The 23,025-nt window shown below is 39.6% G+C and overlaps 1 protein-coding gene across 4 annotated transcripts in view; it reads left to right on the top strand.

Moving 5' to 3' along the window:
- Positions 1–22,755, top strand: part of LOC122651684 (importin-9) — a 55,802-nt gene extending 33,047 nt beyond the window's left edge. For 2 of the 4 annotated variants that reach the window (XM_043845174.1, XM_043845176.1), the window contains 22 exons: positions 6,215–6,290; positions 11,163–11,293; positions 13,855–13,914; positions 14,801–14,870; positions 14,951–15,015; positions 15,104–15,165; positions 15,245–15,368; positions 15,449–15,506; positions 15,768–15,880; positions 16,943–17,020; positions 17,120–17,182; positions 17,316–17,411; positions 17,513–17,622; positions 18,665–18,854; positions 19,450–19,564; positions 21,153–21,265; positions 21,347–21,424; positions 21,858–21,923; positions 22,007–22,138; positions 22,229–22,285; positions 22,381–22,461; positions 22,577–22,755. In XM_043845174.1, coding sequence (XP_043701109.1) covers positions 6,215–6,290; positions 11,163–11,293; positions 13,855–13,914; positions 14,801–14,870; positions 14,951–15,015; positions 15,104–15,165; positions 15,245–15,368; positions 15,449–15,506; positions 15,768–15,880; positions 16,943–17,020; positions 17,120–17,182; positions 17,316–17,411; positions 17,513–17,622; positions 18,665–18,854; positions 19,450–19,564; positions 21,153–21,265; positions 21,347–21,424; positions 21,858–21,923; positions 22,007–22,138; positions 22,229–22,285; positions 22,381–22,461; positions 22,577–22,627 — 1,989 coding nt within the window. In that variant the 3' untranslated portion in view covers positions 22,628–22,755. The other 2 variants (XM_043845175.1, XM_043845177.1) reach the window with 2 other exon arrangements.
- Positions 22,756–23,025: the final 270 nt, after the last annotated feature.

Genomic DNA, 23,025 nt, shown 5'->3' with positions numbered 1-23,025 from the left:
GGTAGGTGGGGTAAAAAAAGGGTCGAAACCGAGATCCACAGCGAGATCCGAGGTGAGATCTCGCCGAGATATTGCACTTTTGAGACTCGCAGGCAATCTCGTCTCGGGATTTCAAAAATCCGAGAAACTCGGCGATTGATCTCAAGTTCTCGAAGTATGTATAAGAGATATATCTAGTGCATTGTTAAATATTAACCATATCAGGTCATGTATCGACCCTATACAGTCGATACTTTTTTAGGTATTGTATAGTGTTAACAAAACACTATTGGAGAATAATGCTTGGATGATTAATTGTCATCCCAAGCACATCTATTTATAATCATAATAAAACTGAGAACATAGTTACATGAGCAATGTGGGACTAAACCACATACAAGAGAGACATAATAAAAGACATAATAAAAGGGGAAAAAGTCTAGAATACCCCCACAGTATTCTGGCCCATATAATCCAACACTCCCTCTCAAGTTGGACATATATATCATGCATGCCCAACTTGACTAAAGATTGGAAGAAACATTTTGCCACTTAGAACCTTAGTGAACACATTAGCCAGTTGATCAACAGACTTCACAAAGGGAACACAAATGAGTCCGGCTTCAAGCTTCTCCTTGATGAAATGTCGGTTAACCTCTATGTGCTTAGTACGATCATGCTGGACAGGGTTATAAGCAATGTTAATGGCGGCTTTATTGTGACGGCGGCTTTATTGTGATAAAGCATCATGGGAAGATGGGCAGCAACACCAATATCCTGCAACAATCCTCTAAGCCATAGAAGTTCACAAATTCCTTGTGCCATCGCACGAAATTCGGCTTCAGCATTGGACCTTGCCACAACATTCTGCTTTTTGTTACGCCATGTGACAAGGTTTTCACCCACAAAGGAATAATAGCCAGAGATAGATTTTCTGTTAGTGGAACCAGCCCAATCTGCATCATTGTAAGCTTCAATCTTCAGGTGACCATTGGGAGAGAGAAGGATTCCTTTTCCTGGAGCAGACTTCAAATATCACAAAATACGTCGGACTGCCTCCATGTGAGAGGAATAGGGATCATGCATAAACTGGCTCACCAAACTTACAGCAACGGCTATGTCAGGTCGTGTGTGATAGAGGTAGATTAGTTTGTCCACTAATGGCTGGTAACAATCCTTGTCAACAGGTTCACCCTCTTTCTCCTTAAGTCTTATAGTAACTTCCATAGGAGTATCTGAAGGATGACAACCTAGCAGTCCAGTCTCAGTCAATAGATCAAGGATATATTTTCTTTGAGAGAGAAAGATGCCCTTCGAAGATCGAGCAACTTCTATCCTTAGAAAATATTTTAGAGGCCCGAGATCTTTTACCTCAAACTCACGGCCAAGGAAGAGCTTCAAATTCTTGATAGCATCATCATCATTACCAGTGACCACAATACCATCCACATAGACTATGAGAAGAGTTACCTTGTCATCAACTCGTCTGATAAACAAAGGGTAATCAGCATTGCTCTGCTTATAACCTGCTGAAATCATAGCCTTGTGAAATTTGCCAAACCAGGCTCTAGGTGACTGCTTCAACCCATAAAGGGCATGCTTCAATTTACAGACCTTGCCCTTGGTCCTGTCATCAGAGAAGCCTGGTGGAATGTCCATATGTACCTCCTCCTCAAGCTCCGCATGGAGGAAGACATTCTTTACATCTAACTGCTGAAGATCCCATCCAAGATTTGCAACACAAGATTATAACACCCGTATAGTGTTGAGTTTTGCCATTGGTGCAAAGGTCTCCTAATAATCAACTCCATAAGTTTAAGTGAACCCCTTTGCAACCAGACATGCCTTATATCGATCCACTGAACCATCAGCCTTCTGTTTGACCACAAAGACCCATTTACATCCAACCGGTTTTTTTCCTGGAGGAAGAGCCCCAAGATCCCACGTATTATTTTTGTGTACGCTCTCATTTCTTCCAACATTGCTGCCTTCCACTTTCCATCTGTAGATGCTTCCTGCCAATTTTTAGGAATCGAAACAAAAGAAAGAGAAGATACAAAAGCACGAAAAGAAGGAGAAAGAGAACTATAAGAAACAACACGAGATATGGGATGTAAAGTGCAAGTCTTAGTACCTTTGCGATGAGCAATAGGTTGGTCGGAAGAAGAGGGTTTACCAGGAGAGGAAGGATCTGGATCTGGAGCCGGCAACTGGATGGGTATTGGTGCTAAAGTGGATTAAAGCTGCCCTCTGTTGGTCCTGCCCCTTATATAGGTGAGTATGTTGGAGTTGTCAATCCTCTTCTGAAATTCACCAATAGTTCTCTGGACTGGAGTCAGCTCCCCCTGAATAGGAACATTACAACGCTCTTTTCTATGGTCTCCCCCTGTAAAAGATTCTCGTCAGATGAGGGGGGAACAGCCAGAGGAGGCTGGGCATTAATTAAAGAAGGATGGGTAGCATCCAAAAGAGGCTGGGCAGTAGCCAGAGGAACCTCAAGAGGAGGAATCTCAAAAGGCACATCTTCACTAGAACTCTCCCCCTGAAGAGGTGGTGAAGAATAATAGGAAAGGGTCTCATGAAAGACAACATCCATACTAACCAAAGTACGGCGGGAAGGGGATGGTAACACTTATAACCTTTTTGGGTCGGAGAATAACCCAAGAAAATACAACATAGCCCCCTAGGTTCAAGTTTGCTTGGAGATTTTGTATCTCTTGCATAACATACACAACCAAACACTTTGGGAGGCACAATAAAGGAGGAATTTCCCAGTAAAACATCAGATGGGCTTCGGGAGTTAAGAACCCAAGAAGGTAATCTATTGATGAGATAGACTACAGTGAGAACCGCATCCCCCCAATATTGAGATGGGACATTCCTAGCAAACATCAAAGCCCTGGCCATTTCTAACAAGTGTCGATTTTTTCGTTCTGTCACACCATTCTGGGCAGGGGTATCAACACAACTAGTTTGGTGAATAATGCCATGATCAGCCAAATATTTTTGAAATTGAGATTCTGTATACTCGGTTCCATTATCACTTCTCAATATTTTCAGAGTAGCCTGGAACTGAGTTTGGATCATTTAATGAAAATGCTGAAAACATGATAAAACCTGATTATTTGTGTGCAAAAGATACACACATGTGTTCTTAGAATGACAATCAATGAAAGAGACAAACTAACGATGACCAGAAATAGATGTCTTATGACTAGGGCCCCAAACATCAGAATGCACCATTTGAAAACAAGAAGAACTCCTTTTATTTGAAATTGGATAAGTTGAACGTATTTGTTTGGCCAGAACACAAGCCTCACAAAAAAAGTCATCCTTAGTATGTAGGGTGACCAAACTAGGAAATAAATGTGCTAAAATTCTTAAGGTGGGGTGACCTAACCTAGAGTGCCATTGGTAGAGTTCAGAAGAGACCAAGGAGTTCTGGTGTAGCGGAGAAGGTAATGGTGGTGGAGAGAAGCGACCGTCATCAAGCAGGTACAGTCCACCGTGCATTTTACCCAATCCAATCATCTTCCCAGATTCCAGATCCTGAAACACACAACAAAAAGGAAAAAAAGTAACTTTGCAGTTAAGAGCACAAGTAATACTACTAATTGAAAGAAGGTTAGTAGTAAAATTAGGAATGTGCAAAACAGAAGACAAGGGAAGAGAGGAAGTGCAGTTGATGATTCCTTTTCTAGATATGGAAGAAAGGGAACCATCAGCCACTTTGACCTTGTCTTTCCCAGAAGTGGGAGAATATCTGTGAAATAGACTAGAGGAACCGATCATATGATCTGTAGCTCCAGAATCTATGATCCAAGGATGGGAAGCTACAGAAGCACAATGACCTCCAAATGGAATACTTGACCTGGCAAAATGTGAACCTGAAGGAGCAGAAGAGTTGGCAGTAGCTGATGTAGTAGAGGTAGCAGCAGCGGAAGACCTTAGCATACGTAGGAGTGCTTGCAGATCATCCTGGGATAGACCAGTGTCAGTAGCAGGGGTTGTAGTAACAGTCTCAGTTTGATGGGCCTTGGTCTTTGTCTTTATCTTTTTCTTGGCAGCCCTTTTAGCTTCAAAGTCAGCCGGTTTCCCATGAAGTTTCTAGCACTTCTCTTTGGTGTGGTAGGGTTTGTGACAGTGCTCACAAACAACAGTCCCTGTAGTAGAATCACCAAGAGAAGCTGTGTCAACAGGTGCAGGAGTGGCCGGGGCAGCAGCCTTGAGGGCTGATCTGTCAGTAACAGTAGGGTGTGATATAGCAGCCCGGTGGTTTTCTTCAGAGGAGACCAAGGCATAGGAATGTTCAAGTGTGGGAAAAGGAGAATGGCCCAACACTTGAACACGAATTTGGTCATACTCAACATTCAACCCAGCCAAAAAATCATAGACCCTGATCTTGTCAACATGTTTCTTATAGGCAGCCAAGTTAGTGGGATTATCAGGTTGGTAATCAGAGAAGTGGTCCAACTGCTGCCAAAGGCTGCGCAAAGTAGCATAATACTTGGAGACTGATAAGTCCCCCTGAGTGGTATGAAGAACCTTTTGCCGTAGTTCATAAACCTGAGCATTATTACCAAGCTGTCCAAATTTGAAAAGCTGTATCAAACAGCAGAAATCCATGTGCAAGGTCTGAATTCATAGAACCCACCAAATATGACATGAGAACTCCATTATTGGCAAGCCATCGAGTCTGGGCAGCACTAGGGGCAGTTGGCTTAAGACTTGTGCCATCAATATGGCCAGTAAGGCCCCGGCCAGCAATGGCAAAAGAAGCAGACCTAGACCACAGTAGGTAGTTTGTGCCATCTAATTTGATGAGATTTGGAAGAAAAGTGTGATATTCTGATTTGCCAGTGCCATCGTGATCAAAAGTTGCAGTAGAAGTCGCAGAGTCACCCATTATGGCAGGGAAGGACTGATTGTGAAGAGAAACCCCACTAAAACTCGAAAACAGTGGCTGAAGAAACAATTAAGAATCTGTTCGAATGGCCCTTTTGGAAGGGGAAGACACCTCCCGAAAAATCAGAAACAATTAAGAACCTGTTCCCAAAAATCCATAATGTCAGGGTTTTTCCAAAACCCTGAAAGTGGAGATCGATGTTGGGATTGTGCCTCAAATAATAAATCTGCAGATAGAGCAGTAATGCTGTTGTCCAGTAGTCAATAGAGGTCTCTTCGATGAAAGAAACTTCCTCCATAAAATAGCAGCAACAAGCAGCCCCACACCCAAAGTCGACAATTGTCAGGGTTTTGGGAAAAACCCTGAAGATGGAGATCGATTGGGAGTGGGGGTCTTCAATCAATGAGAAAAGGGCTAGACAGATGCTGCAAAGGGTGCCGAAGGAGCTCCAATAAGGGAAAAACAGCCTGCAATAATGGTAGTGGCTGATCTCCATACAAAACTTGAAAGCTTCCGTACGGCAAAGGAGGTCCAGCAGCTATCGAGCAGGTATTAATTCATGAGAAAAAAAGAAAAGAGGTAGGGAGGGGCAGCAACTAGATCATATGACCACCTCTTGTAGTGCTGCCCTTAAGGAATAATGAGAACCAAGGAAAAAAAAAGAAGAAAAAACGATGGAAGAAAGAATGGAGGAGGAAAAAATCGAGGGGAGGGTGGGAGGTTTTGAAAATTCAGATCAGAGTTGGCTTTGATACCATGTTAACAAAACACTATTGGAGAATAATGCTTGGATGATTAATTATCATCCCAAGCACATCTATTTATAATCATAATAAAACAGAGAACATAGTTACATGAGCAATGTGGGACTAAACCATATACAAGAGAGACATAATAAAAAGAGAAAAAGTCCAGAATACCCCCACGGTATTCTGGCCCATATAATCCAACATATTGGTTTCGTAATGTATCGGTACCCTAAAAATAAGATACATATCAGTTTGTATCGGCAGATACGTTAAGATACTTAGAACCTTGGCTTTAGTAATGTAACAAGTTGATAGTGCAAAAACAGAAATTACAAGGTTTGAGAAGAAAATCATCATTGGGGGGGGGGGTTGGGGAGGGCTTATGCCATTATCTTTCGGAAATTATTGTTACCTTACTGTCGGTACAATAATAGGCAGCTGAAATTTTTTTGTGATGATTGCTTTTCAGTAAACTTGTGTATATGGAGAGAGAGGAATGCCATTTCATCTTTCAAATTCTTCAGTGTTGGAGGCTTGGACATATTTGTTTTTATGCTGTCCACATATGATTGTCTTGTAGGTACATACCTGGTCATTGGATGCTAACCAATATGTTGCTGATGAGGATGACATTACCTACAGTTGCCGTGTTTCAGGTAACAGTTTCTGGACCATATTGGTGTTCTTAATCCTTGTATTAAGATCTCAAGGGTGATGCATTTTACAGTCCTATGGGATTGTATTGTTCATGTTCTATGGGTAATATAGTTCAGATGATAGAAGTAGCCAATTGGCTTATTCATGTTTGTTTCTTATTAGTATCCTGTGGTTATTTGTCTTTCTAGAAACTAACTATTCATAGGAGCCAACGATTGGCTGTAGGTTTCCAGTACCTTACAGATTCTTTATAAAGTTCCATCCTCATCAATAGTAAATTCTCTTATCTTCTTGAAAAAAGAATCATTTGGGGACTGGAGATATCTCTATTCTCTATATAGTGGCTGGGTGAACACTATCATTAATGGGACTCCATGTTGGTTGTGATTAGATGGTTGCCAGCTCAAACTGGTGGACCTTGGAAGTATTTTCTTATGTAGGGCACATAATTGTCTTATTACTAAAGGTCAGGGACAACAGTGTCACCTTCCCTAATACCAGAGTCAGAAAAAAAAGAGAGGAATAAAACATTAGAGAATAGAATAGCAGCAGTCATGAAAACAGAGCATCTGGCCATGAGTTAATTCGTCATTCAATTCTGATTCCTTCAGTCCAGTTCCTTCCAGTTAGGAGCATTTTCATCTCTACTTTGATTCCAAGACAGAACTACCTTTATAATCTTCGATTGAAGTTCCAGTTGCAGATACAAGCTCATCCATGAATACCACATCTACTTCCGAATTCCTATTTCTTCTTCCATGAAGTTTTCTGTTAGTCCACAATTTCTTGAATGGTGTCAACTGTAACTGTTTCAGATCTAAAATAACCAACAACAATGAAGCAAAGACAAAGAAAGAAGAATAGAACCAAGAGAGAAGCGACAAACGGAGTGGATATCACAACATCACGAACAAAGTGACAATCAACTTCAATATGCTTAGTCCTCGTTAAAAATTGGATTACTGGCAATATAGATAGCAGCCTGATTATTACAGCACATGTCAATAGCTTTGTTTGTCAAAAAATCAAGCTCTTGAAAAAAAGATTTCAACGACATCAATTCAGATGTAGTATGGGCCACGGCCCTATACTTTGCTTCAGCATTGGACCTCACCACGGTAGTTTGTTTCTTACTTTCTTCTTCTTTTTTTTTTTTTTATTTTTAATAAAACCTCATGGAGGGTTCTTTTTATTTTATTTTTTTGAAAAAAGGGGGACTCAAATCTAAAACATATTGGCGAGGGCAACAAGCCACTCGCTTACCCAAAAAAAAGATTACGGGGGATCTGTGAGGCGCACCGAGGGGGTCCTTATCCTATTCGATCGTCGGGGAATCTCAGCATATAAACCAGGCCGATCAAGCGCCACACGGGCCAAAAGAGCCTCCTCCTCTGGTGAAAAGCAAGATGGAAGTTTTTGCAACCCCACTTCTAACTCCTTTTCAATCTGATGTTTTTCTAACGCCGCGTCCACCGCCATAACACCAAGATTTGCATTCCTATGACCCCGAGTTCTGCAAATAATTGGAGTTGCCATATGGAAACCCACACGACCACCTCGAAGAGCATTTCTACGACCATCACGATTTTTTCGACCCAACACCTGAGTCCGCCCGCCTTGCACATCCTCTTGGTCAAATTGGTCATGACCCGATCCACGAGAATCCGATCTTTGAATTGATTCCACCTCATTAGGCATTTTTAAACCGGAAGATTCCTCTCTAGGGTTCAAATTTGAAAACAAAGGAACATTTACTTGAGGGTTAATAGAAGTAGTAACCACCACGCCTTCCTCCACTAAATCAGCGCCCAAACCGACATTCACGTTATCACCTTCCAAAAAACCACTATTCGATTGGATTTGATTAACTAAATCCCCTTCAACGGGATTCCTTCCCAAACTAGGCTCCCCAACCCCAACGTCTCTCCTCTCAAGACTTTTGCTAGCAAACTGGTCCACTCCAGCCGAGTTAACTCCTGAGTTTGGCCTGAGTGAGCGACAATCGGGTGGGTTAACTCCATCTTCTTCAATGTAAGTAGCCCCTGGAACTTCCACTGCCTTATCCTTCTCAAGCTCCAAACCACAATCCACTAATACAGCATTCCTATTATCACTTGCGGCAACCTCTTTTGAACCACCAGTCGCTAACGTTAAGATCCTCCTCCCTTATGTTAGCAACACCAGTCTCTACCGGATCTGATCTTGACTTCGCTTCCTGAAGGGTGCTAGCCTCGCCTCTACGAGAAACTTTCCTGCAGTTGTCAACTACATGATCGAGCTTATAGCAGCCATTACAATATGCGAGTATCTTCTCATAAACTACCTTCGGGAAGAATCCTGATGAGCCGCAACCTATCCAAATACGATTCGGACGCGATTTGCGAAGATCTAGTTCAACGCATGCCCTCGCAGCCACCGTTCTAGTACATCCAGAGGTTGCACCATCAACTTTTATCACCTTCCCTACGGTTCCTGCAACTGAGACAAAGAAGTTGCCTTGATATAGATTAACTGGGAGGTTGGGGAAGGAGATCCAGATTGGGACAATCGGGGATTCTTCTCCAGACCGAAAGAAATGTGTCCACTTGAAAAATCTAGAAGGGAAACCCTGAATGAAAACGATTTCTTTAAGCCAGACTCTAATAAAATCAGATTTGTTAATGAATCTCAAAAGGAGATGTCGTGGATCCAATGTAGAAATCTGAACATCGGCCAAAAGATGAAATAAGGTTTGGAGTGATTTTCTAACTTCGAAAATTGGTGGTCTGCCATATGCGCACTTTGCGACCAAGGCTAGTTGAAAGGGCTCCTCTGAACGAGCGATCTCCTCTTCTGAAAAAAATATTGCAGGTGATCCCAAGTGAGACGTCGGACGTTTAATTGGAATAGCCGGAGAAGCTATAGAAGAGCTTTGAGCGACAATCGCAGCGAAGGATCGGGGAGTGCCTGGGTCTAAAGTTGCCGGAGGAAGTCCCTTTCCCCGCTCCTTACTGGCCACCGTCGGCTGCAGATCCGGCGGCTGCAGATCTGGTGGGCGATCCTCCCTAGCAAGGGAAGAACCAGCCATCTGCCTGGGTCTAAGGTGCAAGACTTCACATGGCCATCTACCACCGTAGTTTGTTTCTTACTTCAAGTGACGAGGTTACCACCAACAAAAGTATAGTAACAAGTGATAAATCTCTTATCACCTCGGCACCAACCCGATTAGAATCAAAGTAACCAACAAGATCAACATGTCCATGAAATTTGTAAACGAGCCCTTTTCCTAGAGCACCCTGAAGATACTGGGGAATGCAACATGCAGCCTCTCAGTGAACATGCTTAGGAGATTCTATGGACTGGTTTATAATACCCAATACAAAGGATATGTCTGGCCTAGTCACAGTCAGATAAGTTTACCAACCAGCCGCCGATATTGACGCTTGTCTGCAATTCCTTACCACCAGAACTCACAAGCTTCTGATGAGGATCCATGGGAGTATCAACAGGTTTAGAGGCTAACATAACAATCTCAGAGAATAAATTAAGAATATACTTCCTCTAAGAAAGGTTCATACATTTTTTGCTTCGAACAGCTTCAATACCCAGAAACTGTTTTGGTGTAAATAAGCTTTGCCATCTTCAATTTCAAAGAAATCATTACCCGAAAAAATAATATCATCAACATAAACCACCAAAACAATCACCTTGGAATCATGACGACAAACAAACACAGAGTGATCAGAGTAGCACTATTGAGAACCACAACCACAAATAATTTTACTAAACTTCTCGGACCAAGCTCATGGAGACTGTTTCAAATCGCAGATTGCCTTGTGAAGTCTACTGGTCATTTCATATGTTCACCAAACAAGATATTGGTTGGGCAATAGTGGCATGTCAGTTGATTGGAAGTGGAGCTGATCTGCTCTGAGCCTCTGAATAGTCGTGAGTCCTTCAACTGTTTGGAATATGCATCTAACTTTAGGTGGGAACTATGCTTCATGTCGTGTATATGTTGTTGGTATTTTATCGAATGGATTGGCTATAACTTGACATGGTTATTTGGTGTTATTTCTTAATGGCAAAAGGTTCTATGCACCACCCACCCAATTGTGCCACGTTGAAGGGTGAGATGCCATTCCTGATGCACCTCCCTAGATTGTCACTTTTTCCCTTTATTTTCTGCCGTACAGTTGTCTTCCACCATTTTTTAAAAGATCCATTTTCTTAGTGGACTTTCCCCTAGTTTTCAAACGTTTCCACCATATGGCTGAAACTTGACATGTAATCAGGGACATTGGCCCTACCTACTCTTGGACCTTGGGCCCAACGGTCCACCTGATCTGTCATGTGGTTAATAATATGGCCATACAGGAAGCCAGAGCCCTTTCCTTATTGTATTTATCATGCTGCACTTTGTTATCTAGCCTTTTGCTTATCATGTTTTTTCTTTAATGCACACGCTGGTGGGGAGAATATTAAAGGGTCTCAAGTGACTAAAGAAAACTATTTCAGAAGTCCTTTTTTAATATCATTTTATCATTTTCCTTTTGTAGTTTCATATATGTTTGTATGTTAATTGAATAGACATGTGTATTTTTTTAAAGTATTTTCAAAATTTATTAGTGTTAATTTTCTTGACAACATTAATATCCACTAGCTGCTTTTGCTAAACTAGGCATGTGATAAGACCTCTGGATTTGCACAAATAGTTGAACTTATTTCCTGGCTTCAAATTCATATAATTTTTTTTATGAATAGGATTTTTATTTTGTATTTATATATTTCTTGGATAAATATTATTTTGTATTTGTATTGTTCTGTCTCAGGATTCTCCCGTTAATCTTCTAGTTTTGTTTTTTGGCCTTCATAAATAACTTTACTTTTAGGAATTCTCCTACTGGAAGAGTTGATCGATTCTTGTGGGAAAGAAGGTATTGATGCTGTAATTGAATCCGCTAAGAAACGGTTTACTGAGTCTCAGCAAGAAAAAGCTACTGGTTCTACAGGCTGGTGGAGAGTGAGTAAACACAATTTGAAAGTTTTGTGATTCTGTGATGTGATAGCCGATAGGTGTTGTCGTGCTGAGCATCTTATTTCTTCATAGTGTATGATGTTTTCTTTTGTTTGAAAAGGGATGTAATGAATAAATGATGTAGGTTCAATAATGTAAGACTAGAACCTGAATAGGTCTAATCCCAGGCAGGATCAACTAGAAAACCAAAAAAAGATAACCAAAGAGAATAATGGGATTCTAAAAAGAAATCTTAACTTCTCTCTTGAAAACCGAAGAAATTATATGAGGAAACCCATAGAACAATGGGAACTCAAATGATAAAAAATTTCCAAAGAACAAGAAAGAGAGCAACAGGAATCCAAAGAGAACAATGGAATCTCAAACTTGGTTGGAGAAGATGATGAGATCTCAAAAGATAACCAAAGAAAGAATCCCACAAAATTAATAACCTGTTGAAGCCATTGGAGCTGCAATTGAATGATAATGTAGATGTAATGAAACTCCCAGAAGCTTGTAGCACTCTTGACTCAATTTAACAGAAATTAGGGTTTGGAATCAAGAACCGATGGAAGGGGATGGGGGAAGGGAATGGCTATCTCAGCCTGGGCATCTCACCCAACCTATCTCAGGATTTTCTCAAAGGCTAAAGTCAATATTTCATTAATCAAATTCGTGTACAATGCTGGCCTCCCTTATAAACTTATATAGAAGACTCAGGAATAGGCTTAGACACAAACGGAAAGGCCTAACCCTAATACACTATCATTAACTAATAAGGTAACCTAAATTGAGTAAGAAAGTGAAATAATAAAGAAAATTGACTCAAAATAGAACTCTAACTAAACTAATGAAGCAAATCCCGTTTTCCTACTTTCTACCTCTATTTAGGCTCATTAAATTGGCCAATTACAAAATAAACCCATGGGATCAAAGTCCCAATACATATATGACCCAACCCAAAGCTTATTGCCACTAAAATAAGCCCTAAGTGACTTATCTACATCGTGCAATGAACCCTAATCTTACTGGGTGATGGGCTCAATATAATCTGATAATAGTTCAAATCATAACTACAATGAAACTTTGAAGAAAACATGGAATTTTATAGGGTTCAGAACTGACCAGCGTCCATCTGGGGAACTACATGGTTTATCTTCATGTGGTGGTCCAAGGAGGGGAAATTGCTTCCTCCCCTCGCCCCTCCCATATAGTTTTGTTGCTTTTTTTTTTGAGGCACTGTCAATACTTGTTTGGGCCTGAACTTGATCAGTGAGTTGGGTTTGGGGTTCTCTATCAGATGACATGATGAACCCACCCATGTCTGCCATGTGGCTTGGTATTTTGAACTTGTGACAGTGTAAATGTCACTAATGTTAGTGATGTACAGACAAACCTAAAAATTTATTTATCATGCTTAAATTTTCAATGTATTTATAAATTCCATAGCAAACTATATCCAAATATATCCTGCAGTCTACAATTCTGTGTTCCAAAATTATCAATTATGGCTGGATCCTTCAGATTTGATCCTTTTTTTATCCTTACAAAAAAGAATTTTGGGATAATGTGTGTCTTCATTACTTGCAACTGGAAGTATTACAGGTCCTTGCCCTAACAGCCTGTATGGTGCACTATTATGTTTGGAAATCTTAGTGTCATGTTGCAAGTTAGTAATTGCACACATTTATTCCTTTTTTCTTTGTGGGGGGGGGGGGGGGGGGAGGGGGGAGGGTTTGAATTAAAACTAAACGTCATGAACCGGTAGTGATGTTTGGTGTCCTCATTGAGGCCATACTTTCTTTTCCATTTGGCGGACTTGGATGGATGTGGGGTTAGGTCCATATGATGGAGGACCTCACACCCATCTCGCTAGCAAGGTTCTAAATTTCGGTTTCGAGGCCAGTTTCAACCCTGGCTGAAACCTGGTATTTTCTGGGCAAAATTCAACTTGTTATGGGAAGGTCAAAACCGGTCGAAACTACCAAAACTGGGCTGGTCAAAATTGGTCGAAACTTGGTATTTTTGGTCAAAACTGGTTGAAACTACCGAATTGTGCAAAATATGATCGAAATGAGGTCAAAACTGGTTGAAACTTGGCACCAGTCAGTATCGACTCAAGGTTTTGTCTCGGACCGAGATTAAGAACTTTGCTCACTAGTGAAATTTCAGCCTAAAAATAAAGTGGTTAAAACTAAAGATCACAAAATAAATAAATAAATGTCATTTGTTTAATCTCTCACTGTGACTCACCTTTGTGGCACTTAACCTTTCTCTTTTTGTGGCTCAATCTTAGCCAGTTTAGATGGATGTGGGTTCCTCTACCATGTGGACCTACGACTTTTGCCATATGGAAACTTATCACAGATACCAAATGCTACTAACAGCTGTGACTCGTAACAGAGCCCTGTCATTTGTTCTATATGATGGAAATTTATGCGTTTATCTGATGTCTGCTGTTCTTTCTCTTATTGCCTTTTCCTTTATTCCACATTTCTTTACTTCCAGAGCTCTCATCCCTTTTTTTCTTGTTTTGTTACTTAGCTGCAAATTTTCATTTGCTGCAGATACGGGAGGCCACCATATATACTTTGGCTTCTCTGTCAGAGCAATTGCTTGAAGCACAGGTTTAAGACCTATTCTTTTTCCTACCTTTATTACTGTCATTGAGTTACCTTCTCATGGTATTGCTCATGTGGTGTTACTAATCACTTTTATTACTTGAATTTATCATTTTTGTAGTACTAGAAAATTCCATATCAGATTCAGATTGTTTAGTTTGATTCTTACAAAAGATCTGGCTAACTTTCTTTACCAAAAAAGAGTTTAGAAGTGCAATTGTAATATACTCAATTCATCAAACACTCATTATATGCTATTTATTTAATCTTATAGACCAGGGGATATTGGATAGGAATTTGGGCCTTATGGATGTGCTTTTTGCCCTCAAAAGAAAAAGGATCCAGTAGTTCAATTGGTTCAATGTTTTACCATGTGGCTGAAATGAGGGAAAATGGTTCAATGATTACTAGCTGTGCTAGGATTTGATTCCAGAATTATGATAATGTCATTTTTTTTTGCATTATTTTATCTGGTTTTTTTGGTATGAAAGAAAAATACACCCTCTCAACATTCTCTTTCTCCCATGTAAAAGTGAGGGAGAGAACTTAAGGAAGACTTAAATAAGACATGGTGTGCAAATGTCCTTGACATGTTGACTGTTGAGTTCGCATCATTATTTAACAAGAAAACCACATGCATGCAAGAAAGTTATGTTCGACCTTCTACTTGATGTAATGACACTTATATCACAGCATTTGATAGGACGGAAGATTCAAATAATCGTCAGATGTGAACGGAGGATCATTTTTTTATCTAAAGTGGTTCATACTTTTGACTGAATGATAAATCTTTCGCATGAAGATTGGGTTTGAATCATAAGAATTTATTGCAGTGGTTGGGAATATTGAGGAAGAAGGTTTTAAATGTTTTAAATGTAGCTATCTGTTACAGGATTCAGGATCAACTGGGTTCAGCATTGGGAATGTAATAGAGCAAATACTCACTGAAGACATAGGAACAGGTAATTGTTGCTTTTTGACGGTGTGTTGGTTGAATTATTGATCCCTAGGAGTAATTGACTGGTACCATTTTGTAATGCAGGGGTACATGAATATCCCTTTCTTCATGCACGGGCATTTTCAGCAGTTGCAAAGTTCTCCTCTGTGGTATATGTTACAATATTTTCTTGTTTCCCCACTGTAGTAAGGATTTAATTTTTTGTGAAGTTGGTAACATTTTTCAGAATTTCTGCAGATCAGCCAGGGAATTTTGGAGCAGTTTTTATATGCGGCAATTAAGGCGATAAGTTTAGATATGTAAGTGCTACCATTCCTATGCAATCTGGCTGTTAAATAAGAAGATGCTGATTCTTATAGTAACATATTCTGTTCACAGTCCACCACCAGTTAAAGTAGGTGCTTGCCAGGCCCTTTCTCAGCTCCTACCAGAAGCAAACAAAGGAGTTCTTCAGTCTCATATGATGGACCTATTTTCATCCCTAACAGATCTTCTTAAGCAAGTAATGTATCTCCCTTTGACTGTCCTTTGTAAGTGTTAGTTGAGAAGTACTTGAATGGATGCAATATTTTTGCTTCCCAGGCATCTGATGAAACGCTGCACCTGGTACTAGAAACACTGCAATCTGCAGTTAAGGCAGGTCTGTGTGATGTCAATGTTTCTCTTTTTGGTTTTTCCCTTTTAGTTGTTGTCAGCATCATCCTCCATTTTTTAATTTTTTATGACTATTTTATTGGTGATCTTAAAAAAGAAGTATAGAACAGAAATTGTACAAGGGAAAATACCATCAGCCCACTAAAAGGGGAAGAGAGAAGGATCAATGTTTTAAAAGTAAACTGTTCTTTGTGTCTCTGTTTGTTACTGAAAATTATTTCATTGTCTTCTGTTTCATGAATTACAGGTCATGAAGCAGCAGCATCCATAGAGCCTATTATCTCCCCAATTGTCCTTAACATGTGGGCAGAAAATGTTTCAGATCCATTCATTAGTATTGATGCTGTTGACGTTTTGGAGGTAATGTGCATTAGCACACAGGAGTACATGAGAAATACTTAGATTTGTGCTGTATAGTGGTGCTTTGCTTGTTGCATACTCGTATATTCATAGTTGGCAAGACGGCTAGGCAACCCAAGGCGTTGGAGAGGCACCTAGGCGACAAGGCGCATTCCTAGATGCCCTAGGCATGCAGTATATTACCATGTGTAATATAGCAATTATAATTTTATATAATTGTGCTTATGTTCAACATAGAAGCCATATCAATGCAATATGATATAATTATACTAGTAATGACCTAATATGAGAAAGATTAATGCCTTTACTGCTCCTCACAACCTCAATCCCCATAAAATATATGAGGGTATCCAAAATTTTCATCTAAAAATGTTGTTGTAAATAAGATTTAACTTCATCAATGCCAAAAGATTCATTGCCAATGACAATAATATCGTCAACATGTACAATCAACACTACCACCCTGGAGCCACTGATGGCGAACAAACACAGAGTGATATAAATAACACTGAGTAACAACAGTGCTGAATTTATCAAATCAGGATGGAGGAGATTGATTGGCACCATAAATTGCTTATTGAAGTCTACAAACTTTACCAACACTCTCCCTCTGAACAACATACCCTGGAGGTTGCTCCATATGCATTTCCTCAAGCAAGTCACCATAGAGAACGACATTTTTAATATCAAGTTGATACAATGGCTACTTAAGATTAACATCAAGTGAAATAAGCACTCAAGCAGAGTTTAACCGAGCAAAATAGACACCATAATTTTGAGTAAACCCTTCCGCCACTAGCCAGGCCTTGAGCCGCTAAACAGAACCATCCGGATTGTACTTGACAGTATACACCCAACATCACCGTATTATTTCCTTACCTGGAGAAAGATAAACAAAGGTCCCTGTCTTGCGAGAGAATAGAGCATCCATTTCAACATCCATAAATTGCTTTATGAAGTCCTAAGTCCTAAGCAGGGTCCGTGTCTTAACAATGGGCATGAATTTTCCTTCAATAGAGATATTATGGATTGTTTCATGAATCTTTCCTTTTATCTTTTCAGGCAATCAAGAATTCTCCTGGGTGCATTCACCCTCTAGTGTCTCGGATTTTACCCTCTATTGGGCCTATATTAGAAAAAGTAAGATCTGTAGAGTTTTCTATTGCATTATGGGCAGCTTAATGGCTTTAAATTATGCTTATTTGTTGCTGATACAACTTCATTGCATCACTGCATCAGCCTCGGCAGCAGCCTGATGGGTTAGTGGCTGGGTCTATAGATCTTGTAACTATGCTATTGAAAGTAAGTTCTAAAGATTTTAAAGTAGTGTTGTCTTTCTCCTTTTTGGTGATGGTTTTCAATACTCAGATTCTAAGGGCATCAGAAATATTTACTACCTATTTTACTGATGGTTCCTTTCGTTAATATACTGCAGAATGCTCCTATTGACATCATGAAAGCAGTGTATGATGTCTGTTTCAATTCTGTTATCCAGATAATCCTCCGAAGTGATGATCATAGTGAGATGCAGGTAGTTTTGTATTGTAAATGCTGTAGATTTCTTTCATTTGTTGACAAATCTAATATCTTAATTATTGTTCTACTGGGGAATATCCATTTTGCAAAATGTAGAATGCCACAGAATGTTTGGCTGCTTTTGTGTCTGGAGCAAAGCAGGATGTGCTTGCTTGGGGTGGTGATCCAGGTTTTGCAATGAGAAGTCTGCTTGATGCGGCATCTAGGTAGTTTTCACCCCCATGGCCTTTTCAAATCTTACGAACTCACATAGTGCAAATCCTGATTTATAATTGAAGGACTTGTTGCTCAAATTTTGTTATGTGTTTTCTTGCATTACATTGTTTATTGTTGTCGATTTATACCTAGTGCAGCATGGACATTCTTGTAGGATAATCATGTTTAAGCTTAGTTAAGATGCGTCATGTTAATTTGGGCAAGTGACAAAATTCTGTCGCTGAATGGGAGTGCCGCACAGAGTATCCCATTTAAACAGACTAGCCAAAACCACTTGCAATCCCGTGTAAAAATTCACACTCTCTTAGCATATTACATACAGATTGGGGAGATGTGATAATATTAGATTCAGGAACAATTTATGGTGGGGGTCCTCCAAAAACCAAACTTCCCATCTTTTTTGAGTTGTCTTGCCTCTAAAGGAAAAGAAATGCAAAATTTGTGTCCTTAGATAAATGCAGCCCTGCTTGGCACCTAGATTTTAATATAGGTCTTATGGACTCTGGGATGGAAACAGTTTTATCTCTTCTTGACTACCACCATGAGGCATTCTTACCCTGGGTGACTATTGAATTCCTTATATTCTGCTGCTCTCCATGTATGCTACCAATTAGACTGTCTGGAAGCTCCCATGCCTCCAAAAAATCAAGGTTTTCTATCAGTTGGATGCTCATAAAAAACGAAACTTCACTATTTTTTTAAGCTGTGAACTGGTCCATCTGCATCTTCAAGAAGGAACTGTAAATTTGTATAGGGGAAACGTGATTGTGGATGGCAAAAGATGATGGTAACAGGAGTCCTTAAGGGTTCATTTTCTGGTAATTGTCCTCTTTTGGTCAATGTATCGTATAATTTGGCAAACCACCATTTACTACTATTGCATGTGATCACTTCTGGTTTAATCTCATGTGGAGAATTTAATATAATGAATGAAAATTTGTTCCTTATGTGTTATTGTCACTAAGAAACTTCCATTATGCTCTTATTCATCCTCAGGTTCTGGATGTTTAATGTTGACCAATCTAAATGCAGGCTTCTTGACCCTGTTCTGGAAAGCTCTGGATCGCTTTTTGTTGGGAGCTACATTCTGCAGCTTATTTTGCATCTGCCTTCAGAAATGGCACCACATATTCGAGACCTTGTGGCTGCTATTGTGAGACGCATGCAATCTTGTCAAATAGCAGGCTTGAAAAGCTCATTACTCCTTATTTTTGCTAGACTGGTAAACCCTTTTTCCCCCTTCTTAGCTTTTTTTGTATCTATAAAAACCCCTAGATTTCATTCTGTGTAACTTTCAGTTGAGAATTTTGGGTCATCTGACAAGCATTGAACTAGAAATAAAATAACAATCTTATATGGCTAGATCTATTCTTCGTTTTTCATTTCTGAAAAGTAGTGTCTTTAGGTGCACAATACTTCCAGTGGATTCTAACGAGTACAGGGAAAGATTACATTCAAATGCAAGGCTGTTTACAGGTCCTCTACATCCCTGATAGTTTGGTAGCTTTATTTTTTGTTCAATTGAAGATACCATATTTTAATTTGCCTTTCAAAATGCACTGGCCTTCATTTTCCTGGCTGAGAGGCAGAACATTGATCTTTTCTTTCTAGTATGATTAAGAATTTAGATGCATGTATGCAGCTCTCTGATATTCATTGAGTTTTCAATATCTTTTTCTTTACTTTTCCCCCTTGCAGGTCCATATGAGTGCACTAAATGTTGAACAGTGCATTGATTTGTTGGTCACATTGCCGCTGATGGCCATGAGAACTCTCTGGCTTATGTGATTAACTTTTTTTTTTTCCCTTCTTTGCAGGTCCATTTGAGTGCACCAAATGTTGAACAGTTCATTGATTTATTGATCACATTGCCCACTAATGGCCATGAGAACTCCCTGGCTTATGTGATGTCTGAATGGACTAAGCAGCAAGGTAAGCATACTTTTACAAATTTGCCTCTTCCATTTCTGGGTAGAGTCAGCATGGCACATATCACAGTTAACTGAAATTTCTGACGCACCCACTTATCATAAAAGATCAACAAGGTTATGCATAGTTTTGATGCATGATGTGGATCTTCCCTCAAACATGTTGCGCTTAAAGACATAATTGGAGTGGAAAGGTGGAATGCGCTTAATGACAGAACTGGAGTGGAAAGGTGGAATGCTAACCAAACTACTAAATTGGGATAACAGCAGCGGAAAAACCATGTTCAGACTGATGACCGTCTTATCTTCACGTGCTTAATTCTCTTTATCAATAATACTTGGTCATATTCTTTCTGTGGGAAGCATGTTTTCTCAATTTGGCAATTCAAATTTGATAGATTGGTAGGAAGTAACATAAGGTTTCCATGGTTAAAGATTTCCTTCTAACTTTAATTTCACTAATCTAGTAGTTTATTGGCATGCGGTGCATCAAAAAAGATGCTGGGTAAAATGAAGAGTGCACCCACCATGGATATCTACAGATGGGCACCTAGTTCTTCTATGTGATGGGTTGAATGGGGTTGCAATCCAAACCATTTCCTAGATATCAAATGGTGGAATTGCCACGTCACTCTTTCACATGGCAGAACTAGGTGAAATTTTTGATCTACCTCTTTGGGATGCGTAATTCCATTTTACTTGTAAAAGGGCTATTACCCGGTGTTGATCCTGCCTGTGTGGGGTCCTGGGAGGGGTGAGTTTGGAGTTGGTCCTAACCTTTGGCATTTTTTTTATGCAAAGTGGCCGCTCTCAAGACCCGAACTGGGCATATGCTCTGACAGTCCGAATCTTTTACCATTGCTCTGAGCAATGGCCCCTTCCATTTAACTTATTATGATTCAGAGAAATAGAAAGTGAAGAGTGGACTAGAGATTCTGAGAACATCCAATGCCAGACTATCAGAATGTTAGTAAGTTACCATTATCCCCGACCCTAAACTTTAGACTGAGACTCAGGTCCTTATTCAAATCATCATTATGGCTTGCAAGCTTGACAAGCTAGTTATGTACTGGGTCGAGTTGCAGGCTCTAGGAAGAGGAAAGGGATTTTAAATTGGGTTTGATTTCTTGTTATTGTTTACTTAAGTAATAAAGATCTACATAAGTGAGAGCTATACTCCATCTTGGTTGTTCACCAATTGCGAGGGGAATACTGCTGATCTGACGGCCAAAAGTTTCATAGCAGGTGTCCATATCCTTTCTAAATATTACCCTAACTGAAATATTGTCTATTGTCTTTTGTCTTAGGCTTCACGGTTAGAAATGGAGGGGAAGTTAAATGGGTGGAAAAACAAAACTCTTCAATGTGGTCTTAAATGGTCATTGTATGTTAAATTTTGCCCAAGGAGGAAGGAAAATACACGGCCCCCACAAAACCAATTACTTCACTTTTAGATTTTTTATTCACTTCACCTTCATCTGACTTCATTTTTTTTTCACTTTACCAATGAAATTTATTTCATTTTGCTTCTAACCAAACAAATTCTTGGTGAAACTAGATGGTATCCTTATTCAAATGCCAATGAAATGCAGGTGAAATTCAAGGGGCCTACCAAATTAAAGTTACGACAACTGCTTTAGCCCTATTACTGTCCACAAGGCATGCTGAACTGGCAAAAATTTATGTCCAGGGGCATCTTGTTAAGGTTTGCACTTGCTTTTAACTAAATATAGGAGGCGGGTGGGGCAATGAAATCCTTCAGGAACTGACTTTGCTTGGGATGTAGACTACTGCAGGAATAACCACTCGCTCAAAATCTAAAGTAGCTCCAGATCAATGGACTGTGATGCCACTCCCTGCAAAGGTATATTTTGATAGGCTTAATCACTTAGACTTATTGAACAACAGACTTCCAATATGCTGAATTCTACTTTTCAGAAGATATTGTAGTTCAGTAACAAATCTTGTAGTCAGACTAGAGGTTGCTGAAAGAGCTGTTGGAGTCAGGTTATTCATTCGCAACTATAGCTAACCAGGGGGGTTGCAAACATTGACTGATTTTGGACCCTGCTCGACTCTTTTTTGAATTAGCACATTCTTGCCCTGACTTTTAAGTAGCTGCAACATGGTTTTGTAGTTTTCATTCTCTGTTATCATTTGAGTTCCTGCTTCTTGTTAGTATTTCAGAGATTGAGCAATGCATGCAATCAAACTGAGATGTGGGGTTGTTTTATGAGTTTGTCTGTGTGTATCAGCTTGCTATTCTCACAGTTGGTACTTTTTTCTTCTTATTTTAGATCCTGGCATTGTTATCAGACGCGCTAATTGAGATTCAAGAGCAAGTTTCGGCTGACAATGATGAGGTTGGCATTGTGATGTAGCCATATTCATATTAAACTTACAGATCTGGTATGGAGTTTCATCCTTCAACTGAAAATTGTGGCAGGATAGTGACTGGGAAGAAATTCAGGACAGGGAAGAAGACGATAACCAGCATTTCCTATATCCAACTAGTACATCATCCTACAGCAGGCCTACCGCTGAACATCTAGACGCAATGGCAAAAGTATTTAATGAGGTATATTTATCTGCATTATGCCTTCGCATTTTTCTGTTTGCTTTATGGATTACTAATTGAACATTGAACATTCTTTTTTTCTGTATTAAGGACCAGGATGAAAATAATGAAGATGACCTACTAAGTGGAGTTGACCCTCTTAATGAGGTTTCTGTTGAACCTTAAGATTCCTATTTAAAGTGAATTTCGTAAGCATATAACACTTTGCTCACATTATAGCCTTATCACCTTGGGTATTGCAGATTAACCTGGCAAATTACATTATCGATTTCTTTGTGAAGTTTTCTAGAACTGACAGGACATTGTTTGATCAGCTTTGCCAGGTTGATTCTATCTCTAGTAAGATCTAAAGCATTTTCTTGGGAAGACTTCCCAATTTACCATCCATTTCTTTTTAACTTACAAATGCTATAACTTGCTTTTCTTTTGAAATTGCAGAGTCTAACACAGGCTCAACACAATGCCATGCAGATGGTTCTAAACTGTTAAGAGTGCCAAAAAACTGTACATAATGAGTTTGGGTGAGTGTAACTAATAGCATATTCATTTTTTTGACCATTTTTATATTTGTAATTCCAAAACCTAGCCTTAAATTAGTAAAGGCTGTTCTTTGGATTGTTAGAGTGTCATTCTTTACCCATTAAATTCTGGGTTTGGGTATTTAATTTTTTGATATTTTATCGACAGATGTATTTTAGTACATTCTTGTGTAGTATAATTGTTGTTGGTCTTTTCTTTTCTGAAAGGTTTCTCTCTAGTTTCCTTCCTACTGGAAAGGTAAGAGATGTTGTAGGTTCCCACAGTACCATCTATATTGGCTTTATCACAGTAGATAAACCAAGGACTGGTTCTCAGGGACGGGGTGGAAGCAAGATTGTCTTGGGGAC

This window comes from Telopea speciosissima, chromosome 2 (genome assembly GCF_018873765.1).
Source record: "Telopea speciosissima isolate NSW1024214 ecotype Mountain lineage chromosome 2, Tspe_v1, whole genome shotgun sequence".
Classification (NCBI taxonomy): domain Eukaryota; kingdom Viridiplantae; phylum Streptophyta; class Magnoliopsida; order Proteales; family Proteaceae; genus Telopea; species Telopea speciosissima.
The sequence above is the reverse complement of the archived record's forward strand: the minus strand, read 5'-3'. Positions and strand labels throughout refer to the sequence as shown.